This window comes from Ipomoea triloba, chromosome 10 (genome assembly GCF_003576645.1).
Source record: "Ipomoea triloba cultivar NCNSP0323 chromosome 10, ASM357664v1".
In the NCBI taxonomy this organism is placed as follows: domain Eukaryota; kingdom Viridiplantae; phylum Streptophyta; class Magnoliopsida; order Solanales; family Convolvulaceae; genus Ipomoea; species Ipomoea triloba.
The window spans coordinates 6,690,603-6,716,262 of NC_044925.1; the positions used below are offsets into that span (position 1 = coordinate 6,690,603).

The 25,660-nt window shown below is 37.8% G+C and overlaps 1 protein-coding gene across 3 annotated transcripts; it reads left to right on the forward strand.

Moving 5' to 3' along the window:
- Window positions 1-11,462: 11,462 nt before the first annotated feature.
- Window positions 11,463-23,291, forward strand: LOC116031859 (putative receptor-like protein kinase At4g00960). Of its 3 annotated transcripts, none has more exons than XM_031274183.1 (11): window positions 11,463-11,872; window positions 17,572-17,844; window positions 18,782-19,033; window positions 19,622-19,642; window positions 19,746-19,775; window positions 20,702-20,839; window positions 21,785-21,924; window positions 22,026-22,236; window positions 22,328-22,565; window positions 22,649-22,799; window positions 22,887-23,291. In XM_031274183.1, exons 1-11 carry the CDS (start codon window positions 11,614-11,616, stop codon window positions 23,199-23,201), a joined length of 2,028 nt encoding a protein of 675 aa, XP_031130043.1. In that variant the 5' UTR covers window positions 11,463-11,613; the 3' UTR covers window positions 23,202-23,291. The 3 variants fall into 3 exon arrangements, with proteins under 3 accessions (XP_031130043.1, XP_031130044.1, XP_031130045.1); XM_031274184.1 differs by having other exon boundaries at window positions 21,881-21,924; XM_031274185.1 differs by lacking the exon at window positions 20,702-20,839.
- Window positions 23,292-25,660: the final 2,369 nt, after the last annotated feature.

The window sequence follows — 25,660 nt, forward strand, 5'->3', positions numbered from 1 at the left end:
GGGGGGGGGGGGGGGGGGGGGGTGGTGGTGGTCTGTGAACTACTCTGAACAACTAGACAAAGAAACAGATTGTCTAGCTTCGCAGATCGCTTAATAAAAACTAAACCCTAAATAGAATGAGTAAATAATATCATTAAGTGGGCCATTTGATTCGCAGACCGCTTAATACAAACTAAACCCTAAACAGAATGAGTAAATAATATCATTAAGTTCGTTTTTGATATATGCTAAGATCAAATGAAAGGCAGACTCTCCAACCCCTGAATTATAACCCTGGACAACTTTTTGGGAGTCAGTCTCAATGATGATATTGTTGAGTGTAAGAGATTTGAGCCAACTGAGGGATTCACGAATAGCCACTGCTTCGACTTCTTTAATTCGCGTAATAGTTTGTATATAAGTTAATCAAAATGTAACTTTGTTGATATTTCGTCGGAATCTAATTAACTTAGGTTATATTCCTCAAACACCTCGAGTTTAAGAAGAACGATTTTGGCAAGAGCACGGAATGATCTTTAGATCCCACTTTTGATCTCGAGATTTAAAGATAAACCCGACCCTAGGTCGGTATAAGCCGTTCCCTAGACCGCAAAAAATCTGATCCTTAGATCGGTGTCATATCCGATCCCTAGATCGAGGGATAATCCGACGTTAGATGTTGGTCCCAAACGATCTTTAGATCGAAGAAATATAGTCCCTAGACCGAGAGTCCAAGCAAGGGCATGGTAGGAAAAGCGTTCTCGTTGATGGATCGTAAGATCAATAGAAAGAACGTCCCTAGACCCCTAAACAAGGACTTAGAGGAGAAGCGTCCTCATTAACAATCAATAGTTAGGCACACAACCCCGAGCATAAACTCAATAGGAGAGAAGAAAACTCGATCCCTTGATCGGTATGAAATCCAATCCCTAGATCGATGATAAACCCAATCCCTAGATCGGTATCAAATCCGATCCCTAGGTCGGTAGCAAATTCGATCCCTAGATTGATGTGAGATCCGACGCTAAGACGTTGGTGTCGAATGGTCCCTAGACCGTAACACAAGCAACTAAAAGCAAAAGGTCCCCGACCTCGAGGTGTTTGAAAAAAAAGCAATGCATGGTTGAGTAAGTAAACAAGATAAGAGAATAACCTTTGAGGGAGTGGTCTAAGACCTGAGCGAAATCAGGATTAACTAGGGAATGGCAAAGTTCTAGTGCTCGGCACAACTAGAGCCGAGTTCTCATCAGTTTAAACTTAAGTTTGCCCGACATAGCTCGGGGTCGGGCTCTCGAGTAGATAAAGTTTACCCCTCACGAGGAGTTATTTCCTTCTTAGCTCTAGCTTGCTCCTGCGCTCACTCGGTTGAGGCTAGCTCGGTATATGACATTTGGCCGAGGCCTGCTACCTCCTCGAGCAAGATGCCGAGGACCGACTCCAAGTCATCATCGTCTAATGACTAAGAGAGGTTCTCTTTTACCTCGACATACATCTTGAACTTGCCGATCATGAAGGATCACTTACCATATTCCCAGACCATATTCTCCCCAACATTGGTATTGAGCATGGACTACAAGAATGGTTCATCGGCGGCTTAGGATTTGAAGACTTTGCACGGCCAGTCGCTTGGGATGAGTCGCAGCGTCCTCGACAAAGGATGTGAATGCTTTGTAGTCCGTAATGGCCGTCTCGGCTCTCTACTCGATCGGTTCACCTTCTTCTCCAGCTCGGCAGCTGCCTCGACCTTTTGCTCGGCTGACTTAGCCCTCTTCTCTAGCTCTCGGATTTTGGCATCCCGACAAGCTATGCTTTGCTTAGCTGCCTCTAACTCCTTTTCATAAAGGCGTTTGGCCGCCTTAGTCCAGCAAAAAAGACCGACCATTGTGCAGCTCAACTACGGAGCATAGAACAAGCCATTAAAATAAAGGAAAAGTGTTTAAGGTAAGGAACTCGGGTCTAAGAACGAACCTGCAAGAGCTCTTGAGTCCCGTGCTTGCTGACCCTGTTTGTCAACCAATCCCGGGTGCTCTCGGCCTCTGGTAGAAAGGCGATGAGCTTATCCATGAGGGTAGCCAGCTGATCTTCCCCGCTTAGCAGCGCGCCTATAATTGGGGTGTGGTCGGGAGATTCAGCTCTTCTCGGTTTCTTGGTCAGGGCCGTTTCCTCCACCTCGGAGACTTTGTCCTTGCCCCGTTTATTGTAAGCACGGGTGATTGGCAAGTCCGAGCTTGAGCTGATGGACACGACAGTTGTCAGGGGCAGGCCTTAGGGGTAGCAACCTTTTTCTCGCCCAAGGCAATCTTTGGGCAGGCAAGTCGGTGGGAGTTGGTTTCGAATACCTTATCCAAACCCATTTATGCAAAACCGAGCACAAAAGGCTTGGAGATAATAATAAAGTTTTAAAGAACACATTGCGATAAAAGTATGAAAGAAGACTTCCTGTGATTGGTTTAGTCGCCCTGGGGGAGAGGGGGGGGGACAACAATTGTGACTACCTTCGTCTTAGGAACATATTTCTTGTCGAGGGCGTACCGAGGATCTTGAAGGTTAGCAGCTACATAGTCCTAGGAGGTCTGAAACACCCGGTAGTCGTAAAACTTAGATGAAATGGACTTAGTATAAGCGGTTACAGTGGCATCGGGGCCAGGTAAGCGTGCCAACAAAACTGTGAGCTCTAGGTGTTTGGAACCAACAGGCGCCACTTGTATTTTAGCAAGAAAAACCAGTGCTTCCATCCTTTGTTGTCGGGGAGATGGATAATGCTGCAGACCAGCCCTTTCGTTTGGATCACAAGAACCCCCCCAATGTTTCGGTTGCAGAGCTCGAACCGAGAATATGAAACGAGGGAGTTCGAGGGTGTAAGGAATTGTGATGGGCACAGATTTGAGGAAAACATGCTAGAATCCAATGCACGCTCGGACAGATCTGACCTGGCACAACCCCATAGTGTTCAAGGAAAGCTGATAAGAAGGGAGAGAATGAAAGGGAAATTGGGGCTTTTAGTGGGTCTAAGTGTAACCTGATCCAATCCCCTTGGTGATGATCAATAATGATACCAAAACTATGCCGAGCATCGTACTTAGCTCGTCCGTCTAGGAGGTTTTTCAAGTCCTGGAGGTCGGAAAGGGCTAGGAGGTGCTCATAGGTCCCAACCTGTTCGACACTTAGAAATTTGTGCCGTCCATTAGTAAGAGTGGGGGCTCGTATCCGAGGAGAAAGAATGGGAAAAGGTCGAGAAACAATAGGGGTAGAATGAGTATCAAGATGGTCAGAAGTTACCTGGGTAGAAGGAATTGCACCCCCGGGTTGGGAAGGCTCGGCAACCCCCGACCTCTTTAGTGGTTGTGCTCAGTGAATCACCCCGGACTTCTGAAAATCGTTTGACCTCATCGATGATGGTGTCGTACGATGACACCGAGAATGAACCCACCTCAACCATAACGTCGTAGTCCCTGACCAAGAGATTCTAGCTATCTTAGTTAGACATGTTACCCCTTCCTTTAGAAGGAAGACAGATGTGAAGAACTTTAGTGAACGGGCATTAACCAAGAGAGTTAGTAAAGCCTAAGATTGACGAGACTAAAAACCTAAGAAAATAAATTAAAGTATTAGAGATCGAATTGTTACCAAGAGATACGATCATATGCGTTTGAAGCAATGAAACTTTGTTGAAATACTTGCGCTCTAGCTCGGGAAGCTCTAAGAATTTTTGAAATAGGAAGAAGAGAAGAGAAATACAAACACAATGTACAATGATTAAAAACAAAATTGAAGTCACAACTCAACAAAATCGAATGGTGAAATGAACAACAAAGTGGATTCACAAGGTAATCACTAAATGAAAACACTATGGAATAGGCAAAATGTAAGTAAAAGAACAAGTAAAAGAAAGAAACTAAACTTCTTAAACAAATGTGCAACTCATGCCAACAACATAACATCCAAGACCATTGCCATCCCCGGCAACGACACCATTTGATAAGTGAATTGGATTGTCATTCCCTTGCTTATGTGCAATGGAGAGACATTGGTGAGCATTGAAGCTATGTCTTAATTGTGATCTTTGGAAGACACTTCTACTATTGCTAAGCCGATTCGGTCTTAGCCTCTTAGACAATTCTTGTCTAAGGAATTTCATCAAACACCTTGTTTACATGCCTTCTTCCGAACTTGGCCTCTCGGATCGCAAGGCGGGAAGTGCAAGCAAAAAGGGTTGAGTGTACCTCAATCTCTTGCAAGTACACTCGACCAAAACCTCATACATTAGGTGCGCACTTCACATACATAAGTCAAGAAAAATTCTACTTCCAACAAAGGTCTTAAAACATCAACACATAGTCAATCTACCACAATCAATCCACACACCATCACAAGAGAAATTAATCTAATTCACATAGCAATCCTAGCCATGCATTGATCTAGATTGAGAGATAATAGCAATTGAGCAATCAATGGAGTAAATTAAAGGAAATAAATGCAGGAAAAATACCTAACTCAATAGCAATTGCAATCAATCAATCACGAGATCCAATCAAGCAAGAAGAGAACCCAAGCTTTCAAGAAGAGTTGTCAATTCCTCCCTAATCCCTATGAAATTAGCTTCTTCCATGTGAAGTTGATTGTGGAACGCTTGCATTGTTGACCAATCCGTGACTGTGGCGTAGTGTAGTGGTACTGGTGGAAATTTGGGCATGGGTGGTGGTGGTGGATGAATATCAACCTCCTCGTGTAAAGGAGGAATCTCTAAGGCCAAAACATCCTCTTTTGCCATAGGTTCCATCTCAGAAACCCGACTCTCTCTTGCCAATAGGGCGGTGAATCCAAGCCCAATACACAACTGGCTAACAAGTGGCCCAATATACACGTTCTCATTGTCACTACTACATTGCTTCTCAAGCCAATATCTACAAACTTCCCCCATATTGATGGGGTTACTAGTGTCCATGCTCCATAAGTAGAAAAGGTCAGTCCGGTACACCTTATTGTAGTTTGCCCTTCGACCACCACCCTAAGAGTATGCAATTGTTCTCCTCACCACTTTCAAGTCATGCCTAGTAATGTCCGCGACGTGTACCCTTGATCCCTGCCAACAAATCCCCAGTTTTGATATTTCTCTCCAAGAATTGAACGGGGTCCTCTCATCCTCTAAGTCAAGTGGTAACTCCCAGTACCATTCATTCTTTTGCTCTTCCCAGGTGTAAAAACCAAGTAAAAAGCCCAAGTCATTCACCGATATGCAGTAATTGTTGTTGAACACCCGAAATTTGATTGTGGGACTTGTGATCCTCGTACATATCCCAGTTTTCCATGCTTTTCTTCATTTGCACTTTTCTTGACTCCATTTTCCTTCAAACTACTCAAATGCCTTACAAGTGTTCCCATGTTATTCTTCAAGTGCAACTTATATGAACATCAAGCAATTAAGCACACAATTCAACCCAATAAATGCAATATAGGCCACTCAAACACCCCAAAAATAAGGCATATTTGGCACTCATCAGCAAGAGAGGCGAAAAGATTTGAAATTGAATGCAGATCCCCAGGGTTTTACACCCTGATAGGTGCCAAAGATACCTAGTTTAAGGGTCTAATAAAGGGGTGAAATTGTGTTAATTGATATTCTTTTGTGGTTAATTTATGGTGTTTTGTGCTCTAATGTGTTAATCATTGCAAAGCTCTACCCTTTGGTACACTTTAGATGGTTTTGTAGGCTTTTGGACTCAAGGAGAAAACATATGAGCTTGGCAAGGAAACAACCAAGGATGAAGGACATTTGATGAGTCCACGTCGTGGAGTGGTGCGTGGATTATTTCTAGAAATTTTCACGCCCCAACTCCACGACGTGGGAATGAGAATGAAGGGCTTTAAGTGAAAAGTCCACGAGCGATCCATATTCGTGGACTCGTTCGTGGAGTCGACTCTGGGTGCGAAATTCATCAAGTGCATTGGAGGGAGCTATTTAAGGGATTAGATTAGATATTTTTAGGGAGTTAGTCATTTTTTGGAGAGTTTAGCAACATTGTAGAGAGAGAATTTTTGTAGAAGAACACATTACATCAATTCAATCTTGTACGGAGGAAGATCTACTTTGAAGACGTTGTTTGGATTTCAATTGCAAGTTCTTAGGTAATTCCTTAGTTTCTACTTTGATTTGCTTTTCAATTTGAATTCAATTGCTATTTTCAATTTGTGCAATTAGGTTAATTGTGATTTCAATTTCAAAGCATGAGTAGGTAACTTCTTTTATAGGAATTGAATTGTGAAGTGTGACATGATGCTAGTGTAGTTCCTCAATTCTAATTGGGAGATTGGATTATATGATTGGATGAATTATTCTTGTTCATTGTTGGTGAATTGTGTGTTTTCTATGAGGGTGGCTATCTCATTGAATGATCTAAGGCATGAGGCATCAAACCTAGGCAAGATATTGCTAGGATTGTTGTAGCTCCTATCAACATTGATTTCCTATTTCTAGACCTAACACGTGTGAGTAGGAAAGGTCAGGCAAGGTGTTTGTCAAAATGCCCCTAAGCTCTTTGGTTGCCTAAAAAGCATTCCAAATCTAGGGAGAGCCTAGTAGACCTACTGGTGAAAGGTACTTGCAAATCCTCTATGGAATAACCGATCTTGCAATGCAATTCTCCTAGACCTTAGACACACTATGATGCGTCATGTCCACTAGTAATTCATTTCCTAGTTTTCCTTACTTGATTTCAATCCTGATTCTTTACATTATTTGTTAGTACAACATTCATTCTTTGATTATTTGATTGGTTCGTGACCATGGCGAATGAGGAACATGCTATCTATTCCTGAGACTAAAGACTTGACAATACTTCCAATTTGACATCCCTAAAGACCGAAAAAACCTGGGGGTAACCCCAATCATCTTTTATTTGACCGCACAAAAGAACATAAAAAACACACGCAACGTGATACGTGGCGGGTGAACTAATCCGGGCAGCATTGCACCAAACTCGGTCCGGCTAAAGGCACTTTGACCTTAATTTGCACTCGAATTTTGTAGTTTGAGCCCCTCGTCGTGTTACCTCAACTTGGGACACGGACTAGGGGACTACTTGATAAGGGATTGGATATATCCCGGTATGCCGACTTGTATCCACTAATGACCTAATTGGATCTGACTGCCCATGCAGTGAGGGTCTTTTCCCAACCTAACCTGACCCCGAGTGAGTACAGACCGACCCGACCTAAAAATTATTTCCCTCCTTGGCTAAAGAAGCTTCTGCTCTTACCTTTATGTGCTCGGTCCCGAACTATGTGATTGACCTTAGTCCCGAGCCCTAGAGGTAGCCCTTAAAGACACGCTAATAGTAACACATGATTCGAGCCTGATAATTATTGGCTAAGTAGGTATCCCTCCTGCATCTTCTATAAATACCACGCGAAACGCTTGTACAAATGACTTTTTTTCAATTCTCTTTATAGAATACTTGTAAACTCAGGAGACTCCAACCATTGGTCTTGATTTCCCGAGCAACCATACCTCAAATTACACATTCATATATAAGAATACACGAGAGTATTTACACTAACAATATAATATTATGATAACTATTTAGATTGATACGAATATTCAGTTTGTTTTGTTGAGAACCATCTCCAGAAATAAGAGAAAACTTTACATAATAAGATAACAAAAAAGGAAACAATCAAAATATTTCAATTCACTAGCTTATTCTCTCGAATTCTCTCTTCTGTCTCTCAAAACCTTGCATCTTCTTTGGCCGCCGGCCTCTGGCCGAAGCTTTGACGGAGCTTTGTGTTGGCATGTCTTTGGTCGGCGGTCTCCTATTTCCCTTTGTTTTTTTTTTTGTTTCATAACTTTCACTGCCGATTCGACCACCAACTCTCGAAGGAAGTTGCAGAAGTTTCAAAGTTCAAAGGATTCAACTAGATCTGGATGAAGAAGTGTACTGTTGTTTCCCTTGTCTTGTGTGTTCTGTATTTGTTTGTGTTTTTCTATCTGTTTCTCTCGTTCGTGTGACGAGTTTGTTTTTCTCTCGTTTCTTTTAACGAGTTTGTTTTCCTCTCGTTTCTTTTGACGAGTTCTTTTCTTCATAAGTGTGAATCATAAAAGTTGGTCATGGCGTATGTGAACCTCATCCTGGGTGACAAAGATGACAATGAAGAAGAGCATCTGCAGTTCAGATCGATGGATGTATTGTCAATGAACGTAAGGTTGAAAACAAATACTCAGGTGGTGTGCAAGACGTTTCAATCGAAGTCAGTCTTGACTACGTTTGATCAATCTTTCAATGATATTAAAGAAGCGTTAAGTTCATCCAACGGATTTAGCTTCAAATTTGTGAAACGCGAATCAAGTTCTTTGTAGCATTGCTAGGGAAATTATTTCTATGTCTGACTGTAAGGAATGGTATACCATTCCATTGATCCTATTTGTAATTGTTTCAACTTATGATTAAATAAATGAGTTTCTTTATTTTCAAAAAAAAAAAAGATACCAAAAGAGTTTTCACAATTGTTATAAAGTAGAGACGACGCGACTGCATACATACTATGATCCACTTGTCTTATTACAAAGTAGATTACGGAGACTAACCAAACCACATAATTAATCATTAATCTTTCACCGCATGAACTACGTATACAACAAAGTCTTTTAAATAATTTTAAGATTATTATTTTTCAACGCAAATTAAACCTAGACTCGTCTCTACTTTATGCTTTCTTGCCACTGGATTTCACAACACTCGCAATTGCAAGGGTTGCATGTGTAGTTTTACCCGCACTTGCACCCATTCTCACATGCGACCTCCCCATCACAGATCCCTCCAACTCGCTTCGAAACACAAACAATTCATTAACCACTGAAATCCTTAATTCCCACAAAAAAAATATTTTGAAAAATCCAGATCTATCAAATCCCAAAATAAATTTATCTTAAATTTCTACTTTATCATTGGATCACCCAAAAAAGCAAATGAAATCATGATAAAGAAGGTAAAAGAACACATAGATCAAAGAAGAGAAAAATGACAACAAATGAAGAATTATGATTGGGGTCACCCAAAAAAATGAATGAGAATGCACAAATTGAAGAAGAGGAAAATGAACAGAAAATGAACAGAAAATGAAGAATTATGATTGGGTCATCCAAAAAAGCGAATGAAATCATGATAAAGAAAGCAAAATAATACACAGATCAAAAAAGAGGAAAATGAATGGAAAATGAAGAAGAGCAAAATGAAAAATTATGATCACCAATCCATTGTATTTATAGGTAGTGTTTCAAAAGGAAAATGTAATCATTTATTTAAGATTTTTAAATACTAATCCTAAATGACACTTTTGTCCAATGATGTTGATATTATTAAATTGTTCCTAATTAAGTTTGGATGAGAAAATCCCACAATCACTTCTATTATTATATAAATATCTAAAAATATAATAAGTGTGAATGAAGGTTATACCCTTCATTTATGTCCATTTAATTTTTTACGTTAAATTTTTTTTTGTACATTATGCTATAAAAGTTGTACTTTACAATATATTAGACAAACATATCCCTACCGCTATAATTTCCGTTATCTTTTCCACTATTGTTACCATGTACATGCATCCACTATATATTTTTTTATTTTCTTCAATAATAATAATATATACACATTATATATTGGAGTTATATGTTAGTTATTTTCTAAAATATAAATTTAAAATTTATAAAACTATTTTACATTATTATTATTATTATTTACAATAATATAAATATCTAAAATCTAAATAAATTTAAAATTTTATTATAAAATATTAATATTGGACACATATTTTTTGCACATCGCTCATAGAAAAAATTAGTATATATATATATATATATATATATATATATATATATATATATATATATATATATATATATATATATATATATATAGATATAGATGCTGGATGCATGCACGACTTGACTTAACTTCGATTTTGGGTTAAGATTATATATAGTCGTGTATGCTAGAATACGTTCTCAATTCGTTGGGTTGGAAAAGTGAGGATATGTGTCATTATCAATCATATATGCTGATTTTTTTTCTAGTCATGCTATATATTTATTGGGTTGGATTTTTTTCTTTTTTTTTTTTCCTTTATTTAAAGTCATATAATTTTACATTAAAAAAAGAGTGATTTTAGGAGTGAAAATAACCTTTTCAAAATTTCCACCGAATTTTAGCATTTTCCCAACGTTATGTTGAAGATAACTACTCAAGAGATTGATGGAAAGATACTTGGCAGATATTTCACCAATCAAGTTGTACATATATACTAAATAAAAACAAACTAATATTATTATCTTCAAAAAAAAAACAAACTAATATTGAATACTCCACACAAATGCCTTATCTGAACACGGCTTTTGTATATTTCTCTTATAGATGATATTTTAGTTACCATATATTTATTAACACCAAACCTCACTCTTATAAAGGTTTTAATTATTGTTGAATATTTTAGGCTTTTTTTTGTTGCGTGATGAGAAAAATCTGCATCCACCTCTATTTGATGAGTTTGACAAAAAGAGACCGGGTGTCTGGCGCTAATAGAAAACTTAGAGAAAACAATAAATTATTATACATGTTGGTCCCTGGTAATGAATTATGAGGGGTCTAAAGTGCTCATCAAAATTGATTACAAATATTCTTAGGAATACAAGTTAAAAATTAAGCCACAAGTGATTGGAGGTAATTTTTGGCATTTCCGTGAGAATATTACTACATGTACTTCTAAATACTCCATCACTTTTAATCCCAGATATGACAGATAATGATAAATTATTTGCGTGAATCTAAGAAAAACATATATAAAAAATTTAAGAGAAAATAAAATTTTAGAGTAAAATTTAAAAATCCACATAATAATTTCCTTAGACGTAGAGGCAGAAAATATTAACCACAAAATAAATCCGCGTGCCCTTGATATTTTGCTGCTTTTTAATTTCCTGGACCTTTCCGCCCTGATTGGAGTCATATCAGTTTTTCAACACCCGTCATTCTCAGTCTACCATTTCTAAGGAAAACTAGGGATGTGTTTGGTTGGGGTTTAGGCATAAGCAATGGGTATAATAATGATTGTTAGTGTTTGGTTGACAGGTTTTTAAAATCTTGTTATGAGTTTAGAATACCCATTAATTGAAAAATTAATACCCTTATTAAATAAGGGTTTCATTTCCCTTCCTTATTTCTTCCCCAACTATTAATAATCATTCTCATTCCACCCTACTACCAAACATGCAAAATACTTTCACCAAAACACATTACCATTACGAAGTATTTGATACCCATTCCGATTCCGATTCCGATTCCCATGTGGGAACCAAACGCACCCTAGGTTTATATTTACGCAACTCAATTAAATTGGTCAAATTATTTACTTTTTAATAATCATAATAAGTTACAAATTTGATTCTGAGCAGAGGGCAATTTATAAACTTTCTTAGTGATTTACAGGTTAGGGAGTTGGGATCACAAGACAAGGTTTATCAATATGCACCATTGGCTAAGTTTTATATTCATATGTGATTGAAAATTTGAAATCATGTCCACTTGAAACTTTGGCTCATCTAATCTGTGGCGAACATATAGTTTGTCTGAGTCTGAAGCCATGGATTTGCAGAAATGGCTGGCTTTCCTATACCTTTGTAGTATGATGACCTTGTTAGCTATCGCACAACCTGACCTCCGGTACTGTGACTGCGTGCAAAGTGGGAATTACACAGAAAACAGCACCTACCAGAGAAACCTTAACACGCTTCTTGCGTCCCTCCCTTCTAAACTCGATGAATATGGGTTCTGCAATGCTTCCATGGGCGAAACTCCCGACAGGGTGAGTGTGGTTGGGCTCTGCCGAGGTGACGTTGAGCCGGACTGTTAACAATAACATGTGGCCAAATCATTTGCCTTACAACACAACTCACCACATTCCTCAGCACATGGGTCTTCACATGGCTACCCAGATTATTGCCCATACTCCACATGGTTTCCAACTCACACAATCACAAGGACACCCATTTCTAAGTATATATTCCACCATCAGATGCCCTCTTCTGCAACTATAAATAGGGCTCTCCTTTGCAAGAACAAATCATCCCCAACATATCAATTCTCTCTTCTTTCTCTCTAGTTCATTCTCACGTAGGATTTCTTTCATTTGCTAGCTTTCTTTAATTTCCAATTTAAGCTTAGCAATTTATATATTGTAATATTTCCTTTACAATAATTATAGAGAGTTATATTTCCAATCTCCCCAAAATTAATATTCCATTATTTGTCATTTTATATTTCTCCCATATTATTACTTCCTACAATAATTCTCAATTCGCGATCACCGTACCCGCTTCCGCAGTGCTTGTTAATTCATTCCCTAACAAGTGGTATCAGAGCGGTTTAATTGAGAATTATTTTCAAAGATGTCAACTGTCACCAAGTTTGATGTCGAGAAGTTTGATGGGAAAATTAGCTTTTCCATTTGGAAGGTTCAGATGGAAGCCGTTCTAACCCAGAACGGTTTGAAGCGAGCAATAGCCGGGAAAGACAAGAAGCCGACTACAATGACAGATGAGCAATGGGAAGATCTGGATGACAAGGCACGTTCAACCATTCAATTGTGCCTATCTAAAGCAATTCTACGTGAGGTAGTAAGTGAGAAGACTACGTCAGATTTATGGTCCAAGCTGGATTCGCTTTATATGACCAAAAGTCTGGCAAATACGTTACGCCTGAAGGAGCGGTTGTACACAATCCGTATGGAGGAAGGTACTTCTATCAATTATCACTTAGATGAATTTAATTCAATTTTATTGGATTTGGAGAATATTGCTATTGAGATTGATGATGAGGATCGGGCTGTTTTGTTACTAGTTTCTCTCCCTAAATCATATAAGCATTTCAAAGAAATTATGTTATATGGTAAACGGGAAACCCTTACTTTTAATGATGTTAATTCAAATCTGTTGTCCAAAGAAAAATTTGACTTAGAAATTAAATCTGAGGAGAAAGGCGAGGGTTTGACTGTTAGGGGTCGTTCACTTGATACAAGGGGAACTAGTAAAAATTCTAGATCTAAGTCCAAAGGTCGTAAGTCCAACAAATCCTGTAAGTACTGTAAGAAGCATGGACATGATGTGTCTGAATGCTTTAAGTTGAAAAATAAACAAGAGAGAGAAAAGAAATCCGCAGAAGCGAGTGTTGTTGCTAGTGATTCAGAGGGTGACGTTTTGTTATCTGTTAGTTCCGGTAGCAAACGGAGCGAAACTGAGTGGATTCTGGATTCTGGTTGTACATTCCACATGTCCTCATAGAGATTGGTTCATCTCTCTTGAACCAGTTGATATTGGAATTGTCTTGATGGGTAATAATACCCAATGTAAGGTTAGTGGAATTGGAAGTGTTCAGATCCGGACTCATGATAACGTTGTTAGGACTCTTACCAATGTTCGGTATATTCCTGACTTAAAACGGAACCTGATATCTTTGGGCACCCTGGAATCTTTGGGGTGTAAGTACATAGCTGAAGGTGGAGTTCTAAAGGTGATAAAAGGCTCTCTTGTTCTCATGAAAGCTTCTCGTTCTGGAAGCTTGTATGTGTTGCATGGCAGTATTGTGACAGGTTCAGCAGCAGTCTCATCATCGGTGGACGACGCAGATCTCACTCAACTATGGCATATGCGTCTGGGGCATATGAGTGAGAAAGGCATGCATATCCTGAGCAAGCAAGGCCTCCTAGGAAATTCAGGTACGGGAAAATTACAATTTTGTGAGCATTGTGTTTTTGGGAAACAAAAGAGGGTTAGTTTCTCTACTGCTACACACCGTACCAAAGAAAAGAGGGTTAGTTTCTCTACTGCTACACACCGTACCAAAGATGTATTGGAATATATTCATTCTGCTACACACCGTACCAAAGATGTATTGGAATATATTCATTATGATTTATGGGGACCAACTAAGGTCCAATCTCTAGGAGGCTGTAGATATTTTATGTCTATTATTGATGATTTTTCTCGTAAGGTCTGGGTTTATTTCTTGAAACACAAAAATCAAGCATTTTCTACTTTCAAAAAATGGAAAATACTTGTTGAAACTCAGACAGGGAAAAGGGTCAAAAAGCTCAGGACAGATAATGGACTGGAGTTCTGTGAGTCAGAGTTCAATGAGTTCTGTACAATCAATGGAATCGCCAGGCATAAGACTTTGCCTGGTAAACCCCAGCAGAATGGTGTTGCAGAACGTATGAACAGGACTCTACTGGAGAGAGCTCGTTGTATGCTCTCTAATGCTGGGTTGTGGAAACGGCGTGATTTTTGGGCCGAGGCTGTTTCTACTGCATGTTACTTGGTAAATAGATCTCCACACTCTTCTCTTGATTTCAGAATTCCAGAAGAAGTTTGGTCAGGTAATCCTGTTGATTACTCTATCTTAAGAGTTTTTGGATGTCCTACATATGCTCATTCCAGTACAGGTAANAGGGTTAGTTTCTCTACTGCTACACACCGTACCAAAGATGTATTGGAATATATTCATTATGATTTATGGGGACCAACTAAGGTCCAATCTCTAGGAGGCTGTAGATATTTTATGTCTATTATTGATGATTTTTCTCGTAAGGTCTGGGTTTATTTCTTGAAACACAAAAATCAAGCATTTTCTACTTTCAAAAAATGGAAAATACTTGTTGAAACTCAGACAGGGAAAAGGGTCAAAAAGCTCAGGACAGATAATGGACTGGAGTTCTGTGAGTCAGAGTTCAATGAGTTCTGTACAATCAATGGAATCGCCAGGCATAAGACTTTGCCTGGTAAACCCCAGCAGAATGGTGTTGCAGAACGTATGAACAGGACTCTACTGGAGAGAGCTCGTTGTATGCTCTCTAATGCTGGGTTGTGGAAACGGCGTGATTTTTGGGCCGAGGCTGTTTCTACTGCATGTTACTTGGTAAATAGATCTCCACACTCTTCTCTTGATTTCAGAATTCCAGAAGAAGTTTGGTCAGGTAATCCTGTTGATTACTCTATCTTAAGAGTTTTTGGATGTCCTACATATGCTCATTCCAGTACAGGTAAATTAAACCCGAGAGCTATCAAATGCATTTTTCTTGGTTATGCTTCTGAGTCAAAAGGGTATCGTCTATGGTCTCCTGATTTTCAAAAGATCATTTTGAGTCGAGATATCACTTTTGATGAAAATGCATTACTTTCTTCTGGAAAAGATTTTATTGTACCCAGTACATGTGATAAGCAGGGTACTGGAGAGAAGGTGGAGTTCAATTTTAGGCCTAATGACAATATTACTATTGTCAATGATGATGCATCTACTAGTACCGCACCTCTTGTCGAGCCACAACGGGAGTATTCTATTGCTCAAGATCGACCTAGGAGGATAATTACAAAACCTGCTAGGTATGATGATGAAACCCACTTGGTTGCTTATGCACTTTTTAGTTGCACAGGAGGTTGATGGTGATCCATCTTGCTATTCCGAGGCTATTTCCTGTGCCAACTCGTCCAAGTGGTTGGTTGCTATGCAAGAGGAGATTGAAAGTCTTCACAAGAATGAGACATGGGAGCTGGTAGAGTTGCCTAAAGGTAAACGTCCATTGAGTTGCAAGTGGATTTACAAGATGAAAGAAGGCATCCCTAGGGTTGAGAAAGCAAGGTGGAAAGCACGGTTGGTTGTTCGAGGTTTCGATCAACGTGAAGGTATTGACTTTAATGAGATTTTTTCTCCAGTTGTTCGTCATACCTCTATACGTGTATTACTTGCTTTTGTTGCTCTGTTTGATTTGGAGTTGGAGCAACTTGATGTAAAGACTGCATTCCTACATGGAGAACTTGATGAGGAACTTTACATGTATCAACCTGAGGGGTTTGAAGTTCCTGGAAAGGAACATTGTGTCTGTCGCCTGAAGAAATCACTTTATGGGTTGAAGCAAGCTCCAAGGCAATGGTATAAGCGGTTTGATGCTTTTATGTTAGGGCAAGGTTTCTCAAGAAGCCAATATGACAGCTGTGTCTATTTTAAAGAATTTTCTAATGGGTCTTTTATCTATCTATTACTTTATGTTGATGATATGCTCATTGCTTCTCTTGACATGTCTCTTGTTAATAAGTTGAAGTCTCAACTAAGCAATGAGTTTGAGATGAAAGACCTTGGTGCAGCAAAGAAGATTCTTGGCATGGAGATACACAGGGATCGTCAAGCTGGAAAACTTTTTCTATCCCAGAAAAAGTATGTTGATAAGGTGCTTGATCGATTTAATATGTCAAATTGTAAACCTGTGTCTACTCCATTTGGTGCACACTTTAAGTTGTCTTCTGAATTATGCCCTAAGTCAGAAGCTGATGTGGCTTATATGAAAAAGGTCTCTTACTCAAGTGCTGTTGGAAGTCTTATGTATGCTATGGTATGCACTAGACCTGATCTGGCTTATGCTGTAAGTGTTGTGAGCAGATATATGCATAACCCTGGTAAGGAACATTGGAATGCCGTTAAATGGATTTTACGGTATTTGAAGGGTACATCTTCTTTGGGCTTGGTTTTTGATAGGAATTCTTCTGTATCTACTAATATTATGGGCTTTGTGGATTCTGATTATGGTGGTGATCTTGACAGACGCCGGTCGCTTTCTAGTTATATTTTCACTCTCTGTAATTGTGCTATCAGTTGGAAAGCTACGCTTCAGTCTATTGCTGCTTTATCCACGACTGAAGCGGAATATATTGCAGCAACAGAGGGTGTCAAAGAAGCTACTTGGCTACGAGGTTTGGTTATGGAACTTGGTGTTTCACAGGGTCAGACTACTGTGTTTTCTGATAGTCAGAGTGCTATTCATCTCACCAAGAATGATACATATCACGCCAAAACCAAACACATTGATGTCAGATACCATTTCATCCGCGACGTTGTAGCTGCAGGAGATATCATTGTTCAGAAAGTTCACACTTTGGAGAACCCAGCGGACATGCTTACCAAGCCACTACCTATTGCTAAATTCAAACATTGCTTGAATTTAGTTGGTTGTTCCAGTTGTTAAATTTTTGGTGGATTTGTCCAAGGTGGAGATTGTTAACAATAACATGTGGCCAAATCATTTGCCTTACAACACAACTCACCACATTCCTCAGCACATGGGTCTTCACATGGCTACCCAGATTATTGCCCATACTCCACATGGTTTCCAACTCACACAATCACAAGGACACCCATTTCTAAGTATATATTCCACCATCAGATGCCCTCTTCTGCAACTATAAATAGGGCTCTTCTTTGCAAGAACAAATCATCCCCAACATATCAATTCTCTCTTCTTTCTCTCTAGTTCATTCTCACGTAGGATTTCTTTCATTTGCTAGCTTTCTTTAATTTCCAATTTAAGCTTAGCAATTTATATATTGTAATATTTCCTTTACAATAATTATAGAGAGTTATATTTCCAATCTCCCCAAAATTAATATTCCATTATTTGTCATTTTATATTTCTCCCATATTATTACTTCCTACAATAATTCTCAATTCGCGATCACCGTACCCGCTTCCGCAGTGCTTGTTAATTCATTCCCTAACACGGACATATGCCAAAGTTGCATTAAGAATGCAGCTCGGGAGACAGTACAGTTGTGTCCTAATCAGAAGGAGGTTTTCGGAGGGTACGACGAGTGCTTGATCCATTACTCCAACGTATCCACCGTAGGTCGCTGGTCGAGGTCTCCTTGGATGTACATGTGGAATTTGCAGAACGCGTCGAGCCCAGACCAGTTTTACCGAGATTTAAGTAAATTGCTGGACGGCCTAGGAGACCGCGCGGCAAACGGGTTCTCCTTATGTAAGTTTGCGGCAGGTAATGTGGATTTTCCCGTATAATATATGTTGCTTCCCTTGTTCAATTTTACCTCTTCTGTTATTAATTTTTTTTTTCTTGAATCTATTACAATCCGGGCCTGATTAATTTTTATTTGTGGGGCTCTGTGCTAATAACTAAGTGAGACCCTATCAAAGTATAAATAAACTGCGGATTGAAGAAAAATTACAAAAAAAAAAAATAATTTTGGACCAATATATTCACAATTACATATACTAACTATTAGGTCAGGGCTAGACTAGGGGCCCCCAAAATTTTGGGGCCCTGTGCGGTCGCACATCTTGCGCGCCGATTACAATGTATAATATCTGTTCTATACTTTTTTATATATATGTTGTAGCTCAAAGAGTCAATACCCCAACATCGGGGTTCGATTCCATAGAGGTGCCATGTGAGCGTAATGTGGTTAATATTATGAAAAATTGAATTAGAAATAACTTTAATCAAACATCCTTAATGAACTTGACAAACAAAATGGGATGGAGAGAGATGAGAAGTTGAATTAAAAATAAGTTCAATGAAACCTCGTTAATGAATTAGACAAACAAAATGGGACGGAGAAAGCATATATTAAGACTTTAATTAAGTGTACTCTGCAAGTGGACTAGACTTTAGTTTGGTAATTTGGTTGAATGAATTACTAGAGTTTGTCTGTAATCAACCGCTATGTCTATATATATAAAGCCTATATTGTAAGTTATGGTACTCATATAGTCATACTACTCATAATAATACCAATACCGGTTATAAGTCATTATGGGGCAAAACGGCTAAAGTTATTTTCTACGTCTACCATACTGTGAGAAGATATAAATTATAGCTGGAGATCAACGTAACACTGCTTTCGCTTTCACTACGAGATTAAATTTCTTGTAAATTCTATTCAATAATTTTAGACTGCATTTATATTTAACAGGGAATACATCTGGACCGGACTTGCAGAGTATATATGCAGCTGTGCAGTGCTCCCCTGACTTGGGTGCTCAAGATTGCTCTGATTGCTTGGTTTCTACTTTTGCTGATTTCCCTGGATGTCAACCATGCACTGGCAAGAGAAGGGGCAGAGTAGTAAGGCCGGGCTGCAACTTTCGCTTTGAGTCTTATCGTTTCTACAATTATACATTGATTGGATCTACTCCACCACAATCACAATCACAACCACAACCAGGTGACATTATAGTCATTTTTTTTGTTAGCTTTAACTTTAGGGTCACACTTGTGTCAGTTGTGTGAGAGCGTCTTACAGATCCTTATTTAATTCGTACGACATGTCAGGTCGGGTCAGATCGAATCAACATGCAAATGTCATACTTATATGCTCAAATGTAATACTAATCATGAATAAAATATTTGTTATTTATAAGAAAAAATGTAATATTTTTGAGGAAAAATGTAAAACTTTTGCATTTTGATGTAAAAGTATTATATTTTCCCTCAAAAGTATCCCATTTTCCATAATGAGTAATGTTGGCAAGTGTCCCGTATTCATAAGGGAAAATATAATACTTTTGAATCGAAATGTAAAAAAAATATTATACTTTTGAATCGAAATGTAGAAGTATTACATTTTTCCTTACATATTACATTTACCCTTATAGTAACAAAAAATTATATTCTTGATTTATAAGTATCATATTTGAGAATATAAGTATGACATTTATTGACCTGACCGGTTCTCGCTCAAATTTTTGCCTTCACTTTTAAGGTAGTTTACATATTTACAATCTTATAACTAATCCAAAGATTTATTTTATAGGAACTCCGGCCCCAAAATCAGGTGACTTTTTTATATTTATTTTATATTTACATAAATAATTGAATTTTTGTTTTGAGCGTTGTATTTTATATTTACATAAATAATTGAGATTGTTATTTTACAGCAATTGAAGCTCCGTCGTCCCTAAAATCAGGTGACTTTCAGTTATTTATTTTGAGCGTTGTATTTTATACTTACATGCATAAGGGTTAATTCCGAATAATAATTCACTATAAGTTTTTTTGTGTGTGTGTGTGTGTTTGTTTGTGTAAATAATTAAAATTAAGGCTAAAATTGAAATGCCATGACCATTATGTCAATTGTTTATCACACGCGGAGAGCAAAACACTAATTTTTTTGTTATCCTAGTAGCCTTAATTTCACCATCAATTTTTAATCATTCATACAGTGAAGAAAAAAGAAAAAACTTATAGTGGATTACCTTTGGAAAAAAATTAATATCCAAAGACTGAATTTAATAACTTTAAAAGTTAAAGACGAAAATTGAAAATGAGCAATAATCAAACGACTAAATACAGTGGCAGAGCCACAATGGGGGCAGTGGGGGCAGCTGCCCCCACCCCATATAGTATATATATTCATTATACCAAGATTTCAACAAGTGTTAATTGACTTAGATGGTAAGGCCAATCTCTCTGTATATAAATTAGTCTACTGTTCAAATCCTACAGGGTGACTACCCTCTATATATATATTTTTCCTTTTTTCTTATATGTTTTTCATTCGAACTATTTTATCAAATTAATTATGTTTTATATTTCGTTTTAAATATATTTTTATCTTCATCACTAGTCAACAATATGTAATTATGTATGCATCGGTATCTAAGTTTTTCATTTTTTTTTCACAATATGTAATTATGTATGCATCGGTATCTAAGTTTTTCATTTTTTTTTTTCAAAATATCATTGTTAGTTTTAATTTTTCGCCCCCACTAGAGAAGATTTCTGGCTCAGCCACTGACTAAATAGAAGTTTTTTGTTACTCATGCTTTTTGTTCAATTAATTTAGAAAGTATTTACATAATCATATAAGTAATTCAAGAACTTTATTTTACAGGAAAAAATGACAATAAAGTTCGAATTATCATCATTATTGTGGTTCCAATTGTAGCAATTATTATTATTGTTCTTAGTCTATGCGTTTGCATTGTCCGGAAGAAAAAGCAAAAAAGGAAGCAGGAGAACAACATGGACGGTAACTTTCACATCCATTTGACTCGTAGCAACAATTTGACCTTTTTTTTTTCATTACCAAAATGTTGTGTTTATTGATCGATCAGTCGTTATACTGTGGACCATGATTCACAATGCATTGTGGACCATGTGTCATGGTTGATACTGTAGTTGTAATGAATTAATACTGCAGTTGTGTTGAACTGATATTGCAGTTGTGTTGAAAGGAAACTGTAGTTGCGCGGAATAAAGACTGTTTTATCCATCTGAAACTGCAGTTGTGTTAAACTGATACTGCAGTTGCGTTGAACGGATACTGTAGTTGTGTTGAACTGATACTGTAATTGTATTGAATGGATGAACGACCCATGTTCCGCGCAACTACAGTTTCCTTTCAACACAACTGCAGTATCAGTCATAGCCATGGTCCACAATGCATCGTGGACCATGGTCCACAATATAATTTGGGTTGATCGATGGGGGTTTGGGTATAAAAATACCAATGTCATATCTAGAAACATGTCAAAATATATATTAACGTAGTTGTTAGGTAAAAGTTAGGGAGAAATTAAATTAATAGTCATCGAATAGGTGATGAGTAATAGCAATACGTAAAGGAATCTTGAATGACTTTCTAGCTAGATCTATTATTATTATTGGGTCAAATATGATGATTCATGAATAATACTCCGTAACTCTTTACAATATTTATTTAGTAAGGTGATTTTGAGATTAAAAATGCAAGGTAAAAGAAAATGATATATGTAAAATGATACAAATAAGCTGAAAATTGAGGGAAAAACAAAAACAATAATAATATAATACTTGTAAACTTCACTTCGTCAATTTATTTCACTTTAATTAGTCCGGCCACCTAAAGGTTTTTTTTTTTTTTTTTTGAGTACGACTACCTAAAAGTTTAGGTTAGGTACACATCACTAATATTTTTCATATTTGTTCTGTGAAGTTGTGGATGAAATGAGCTCCTTGGATGACATTAGTATTATGGAGTCCCTACAATACAACTTTGATATTATAAAAACCGCTACAGACAATTTTTCAGATTCTAACAAGCTTGGACAAGGTGGATTTGGTCCTGTTTACAAGGTAAATTTTTTTAACCTTCTGCCATTCATTTTAATGATTCAATATAGTTATTTCTTACCAAGTAAAGCTCAAATGATTATGTTTTGCATGATACAATTTAGGGTAAACTTCCAAATGGACTACAGCTAGCTGTGAAAAGGCTTTCTGTTAATTCAAGGCAAGGTGATCAGGAATTTAAAAATGAGGTCCTTTTGGTAGCCAAGCTTGAACACAGAAATTTGGTTAGGCTACTTGGGTTTTGCTTGGAAGGGAGAGAAAAACTTCTTGTATATGAATTTGCTCCTAATGCTAGCCTTGATCACTTTTTGTTTGGTATTATTGCTTTCTTTTATCTATCTCTATGTGATTCTTTTATAAAACTCTTCTTTTGTCATTCAATTTTGAAGTTGTAATCCACTTGTAGACCCTGTCAAACGAGAAAATTTGGATTGGGAGACACGTTACAAGATCATTGGTGGCATTTCCAGGGGACTTCTTTATCTTCATGAAGAATCTCGTCTTCGCATTATTCATCGCGATCTCAAAGCAAGCAATGTTCTACTAGATGCAAATATGAATCCAAAAATCTCAGACTTTGGCATGGCAAAGTTGTTTGAATTGGATGAAAGCGAAGGCAATACAAGCAGAATTGTGGGAACTTAGTAAGCATCATCATTACGGTCAGTAACGGACTCATGCCCTAGATTGATTACATAATTCTTATTTTGGCTTTTTAAAAATGCAGTGGATACATGTCACCGGAGTATGCAATGCACGGTCAATTTTCAGTTAAATCTGATGTTTTCAGTTTTGGAGTATTAGTCCTGGAAATTGTAAGCGGTCAGAAGAATAGCTGTTTCAAAAACGGAGAATCTGTAAAAGACCTTCTGAGCTATGTAAGTGAAAACATTTATATATAAAACTATTTTTTGTTTTTATTAGTTGAGCACTGATGATTGATGAATTGGATTAAATTGGGACAGGCTTGGACACAGTGGCGGGAAGGGACAGCCATGAATCTGGTAGATCCCTTCCTGAAAGGTAAATCAGGTTCTGTGCCTGAAATGATGAGGTGCATACACTTGGCATTGCTTTGTGTTCAAGAAAACGTTGCAGATAGGCCAACCATGTCCACAGTTGTTCTCATGCTAAGTGGTTTTTCTATGAGTCTTCCAGTACCATCTGCACCACCATTCTTCATGCACAGTACTATCAGTAATGAGGTTCTGTTGCTTCCAGAAACTGCAGCTTATTCATCCCAAAATGAGGCCTCCATTACTGAGTTATATCCCAGGTGAAATCATAGCCATTTTCTCGTGAATTGAACGAGTTTAATTCCTTATTCGCGGTAGAAAATGGTTTAAATTGTTCAGAAATGGGATGGCAAAGGAATTATTAGTATTATGTAATATGAATCATTTAATAGATTGAATAAACAAGCTAGGTCTAGAGGTTACCGATCATTATACCATGGACTAGAGTTCACATTGCACTATGGGCCCTGGTCCATGTGTTTGTATTTTATGTTATAACTTTTTGTATCTTGCGTTATGAAATTCTGTATGAGTATGAATTTTATACCTGGAACAAATTAGTAACTGTATGTGTCTTATGTTATGAGTTTTTGTGTCTTATGCTGTGAAATTTTGTGCTTATATATGATCGAATACAAATTATGTACCTAAATCAGATTTGAAAAATAAGTAAATATATAACATGTGTATGTGTTTTGTGTTATGGAATTTTGTACTTTACGAGTATGAATTAGGTATGTCGTCTTTCCAGTCTAACTGGGTCCATAATGCTATGCTATGTATCTTATGTTGTAATATTATTGTTTTTTGTGTTATGAAATACAGTACCTGTACTCAAAAAAAAAATAAAAAATAAAGTACCTTACGAGTATAAATTCTGAACCTCGTTGTTTCAAAAATAATAGAGGAAATCAAGATATCAAACCAGTTAGTGGTATAAACTCTATTATACAAATTGCATATGAGATGGTAAAGTAAAATTTTCTTTATTAAAAATTGAAGTCATGTTATTTTATCCACAAAATTCGTAATTAATTATTTCTTTTTGTTCTCTTTATTCTCTATTTTACAGAAAGATAAAGATTCTAATTAATGGTCAAATGTTGTTGAAGTTTTGGAAGGCATCAAGAAAAAATCTAATGGAACTTGATCCGTCCCAAATGGAGAGGAAACCATGGTATGAGAAATGTTGTTACATGGACCATAATAGAATTTACCGTCTACCACTGTTAATGTAGAAACTTCAAACGACATCGTTTTTTTACCTAGTTCATGCTGCTATGTGGACCACGATTGCAACGAAGTGCATACTTAATAAAAACACAACAATTTTTTTAAATGGAATACAATTTTATGGCAAATTATTGTGTGGACTGTGGTCCAAAACGACATCGTTTTGATGTTAAAAAATTCCTTACTTTGTGCGAGTGTTAGAATAATGAACATTTTGGGATAAGATAATGTATTTTATGAGTTAGAATAATGTACTTTATGTGTTAGAATATTGTACTTTATATGCGTTAAAATAATAAAATTTTTGGGGTAAGATAATGTATTTTATGAGTTCGAATAATGTATAATGTACTTTATGTGTTAGAATAATGAAATTTATGGGTAAGATAATTGATCGAGTAAAATACGTGTATGTAAGCAAAATACTTCTTTATTAATGAAGGAATCGGGTACAAGGTGTTATACCCTAAGAGAGTTCGGTCAACATGACAGTGGGTGAGAGGTTCTCGGTCTCCTTGACTATTATATATAGGAAAGAGCCAAAAGTCCTTTTTTGTTGCATTAAATGTGATATATATAGGCCGCCAGGGGACAGGTACCGGGCAGGCAGCATGGCGGACGCGTGGCGAGCATGCACTGGTCTAAAAGCGGGTCCCGTACTCAGAAGTCAAGTGGTGCGAAATCACAAGGTCCACAGCCCAAGGGGGACATCCAAAGAAGGCCAAGCACCCGATCATACCGAGCTCTAGAACTCAATTGGGTTCGATCCCTACCTTACATAATCTAACCGGATAGATCGGGCAAACAGGTCGGGAAAGAGAAGACCGGTCAAAGGAAATAGAACAGAGAGTACAACACGGAGATCAGGGAATAATCCCTATCAACTAGCCCTCCCAGCCCGGTCTTCGACGACGCCCGAGGAGGAGGAGATCGGGGTGTTTGTCTGGTCCATGCCTGATCGGCTTGTACTTTGGGCGCGAAAGGGTGACGTTACGGTGATGTAAACATGACCTCTAGCTTCGGGACACGTGTTACATAGAGAGAACCTCTTGGGATTCGCGCTAGGGTTTTCGAGATTCAAAATGTCGCGCTCTCCCCGCTGCCCCTATAAATTAAGGGCCCCGCATCGGAATTCTCTTTACGATTCTTCGCTACCGCAGACCAGAGCATCCCGAGCTGTTTCTCTGTCGCCGCGGCAACTCCCCCACTTTGCACACGCTTGCAGGCATCGAGCCCTGGTCTTCATAGGTAAACACTTCCCATCCTCTAGCTCTAGCTAAATTTTGATCGTTTTAATTTTTTAACATTTGATTTACGAGCGGGCTTCGAACTTCCGGGCTATCCTTGAAACTGAGACGTCTTCCCTTACGCGTGAGGTGAAGACATGTCCGAGTCCGATAGTCAAAATGTTTCCGCTCGAAGATACGATGGTTCAGTCGAGGTGGAGTCCTTCACGGTGTCCTCTAACGATTCGGTCATCAACGCGGTGG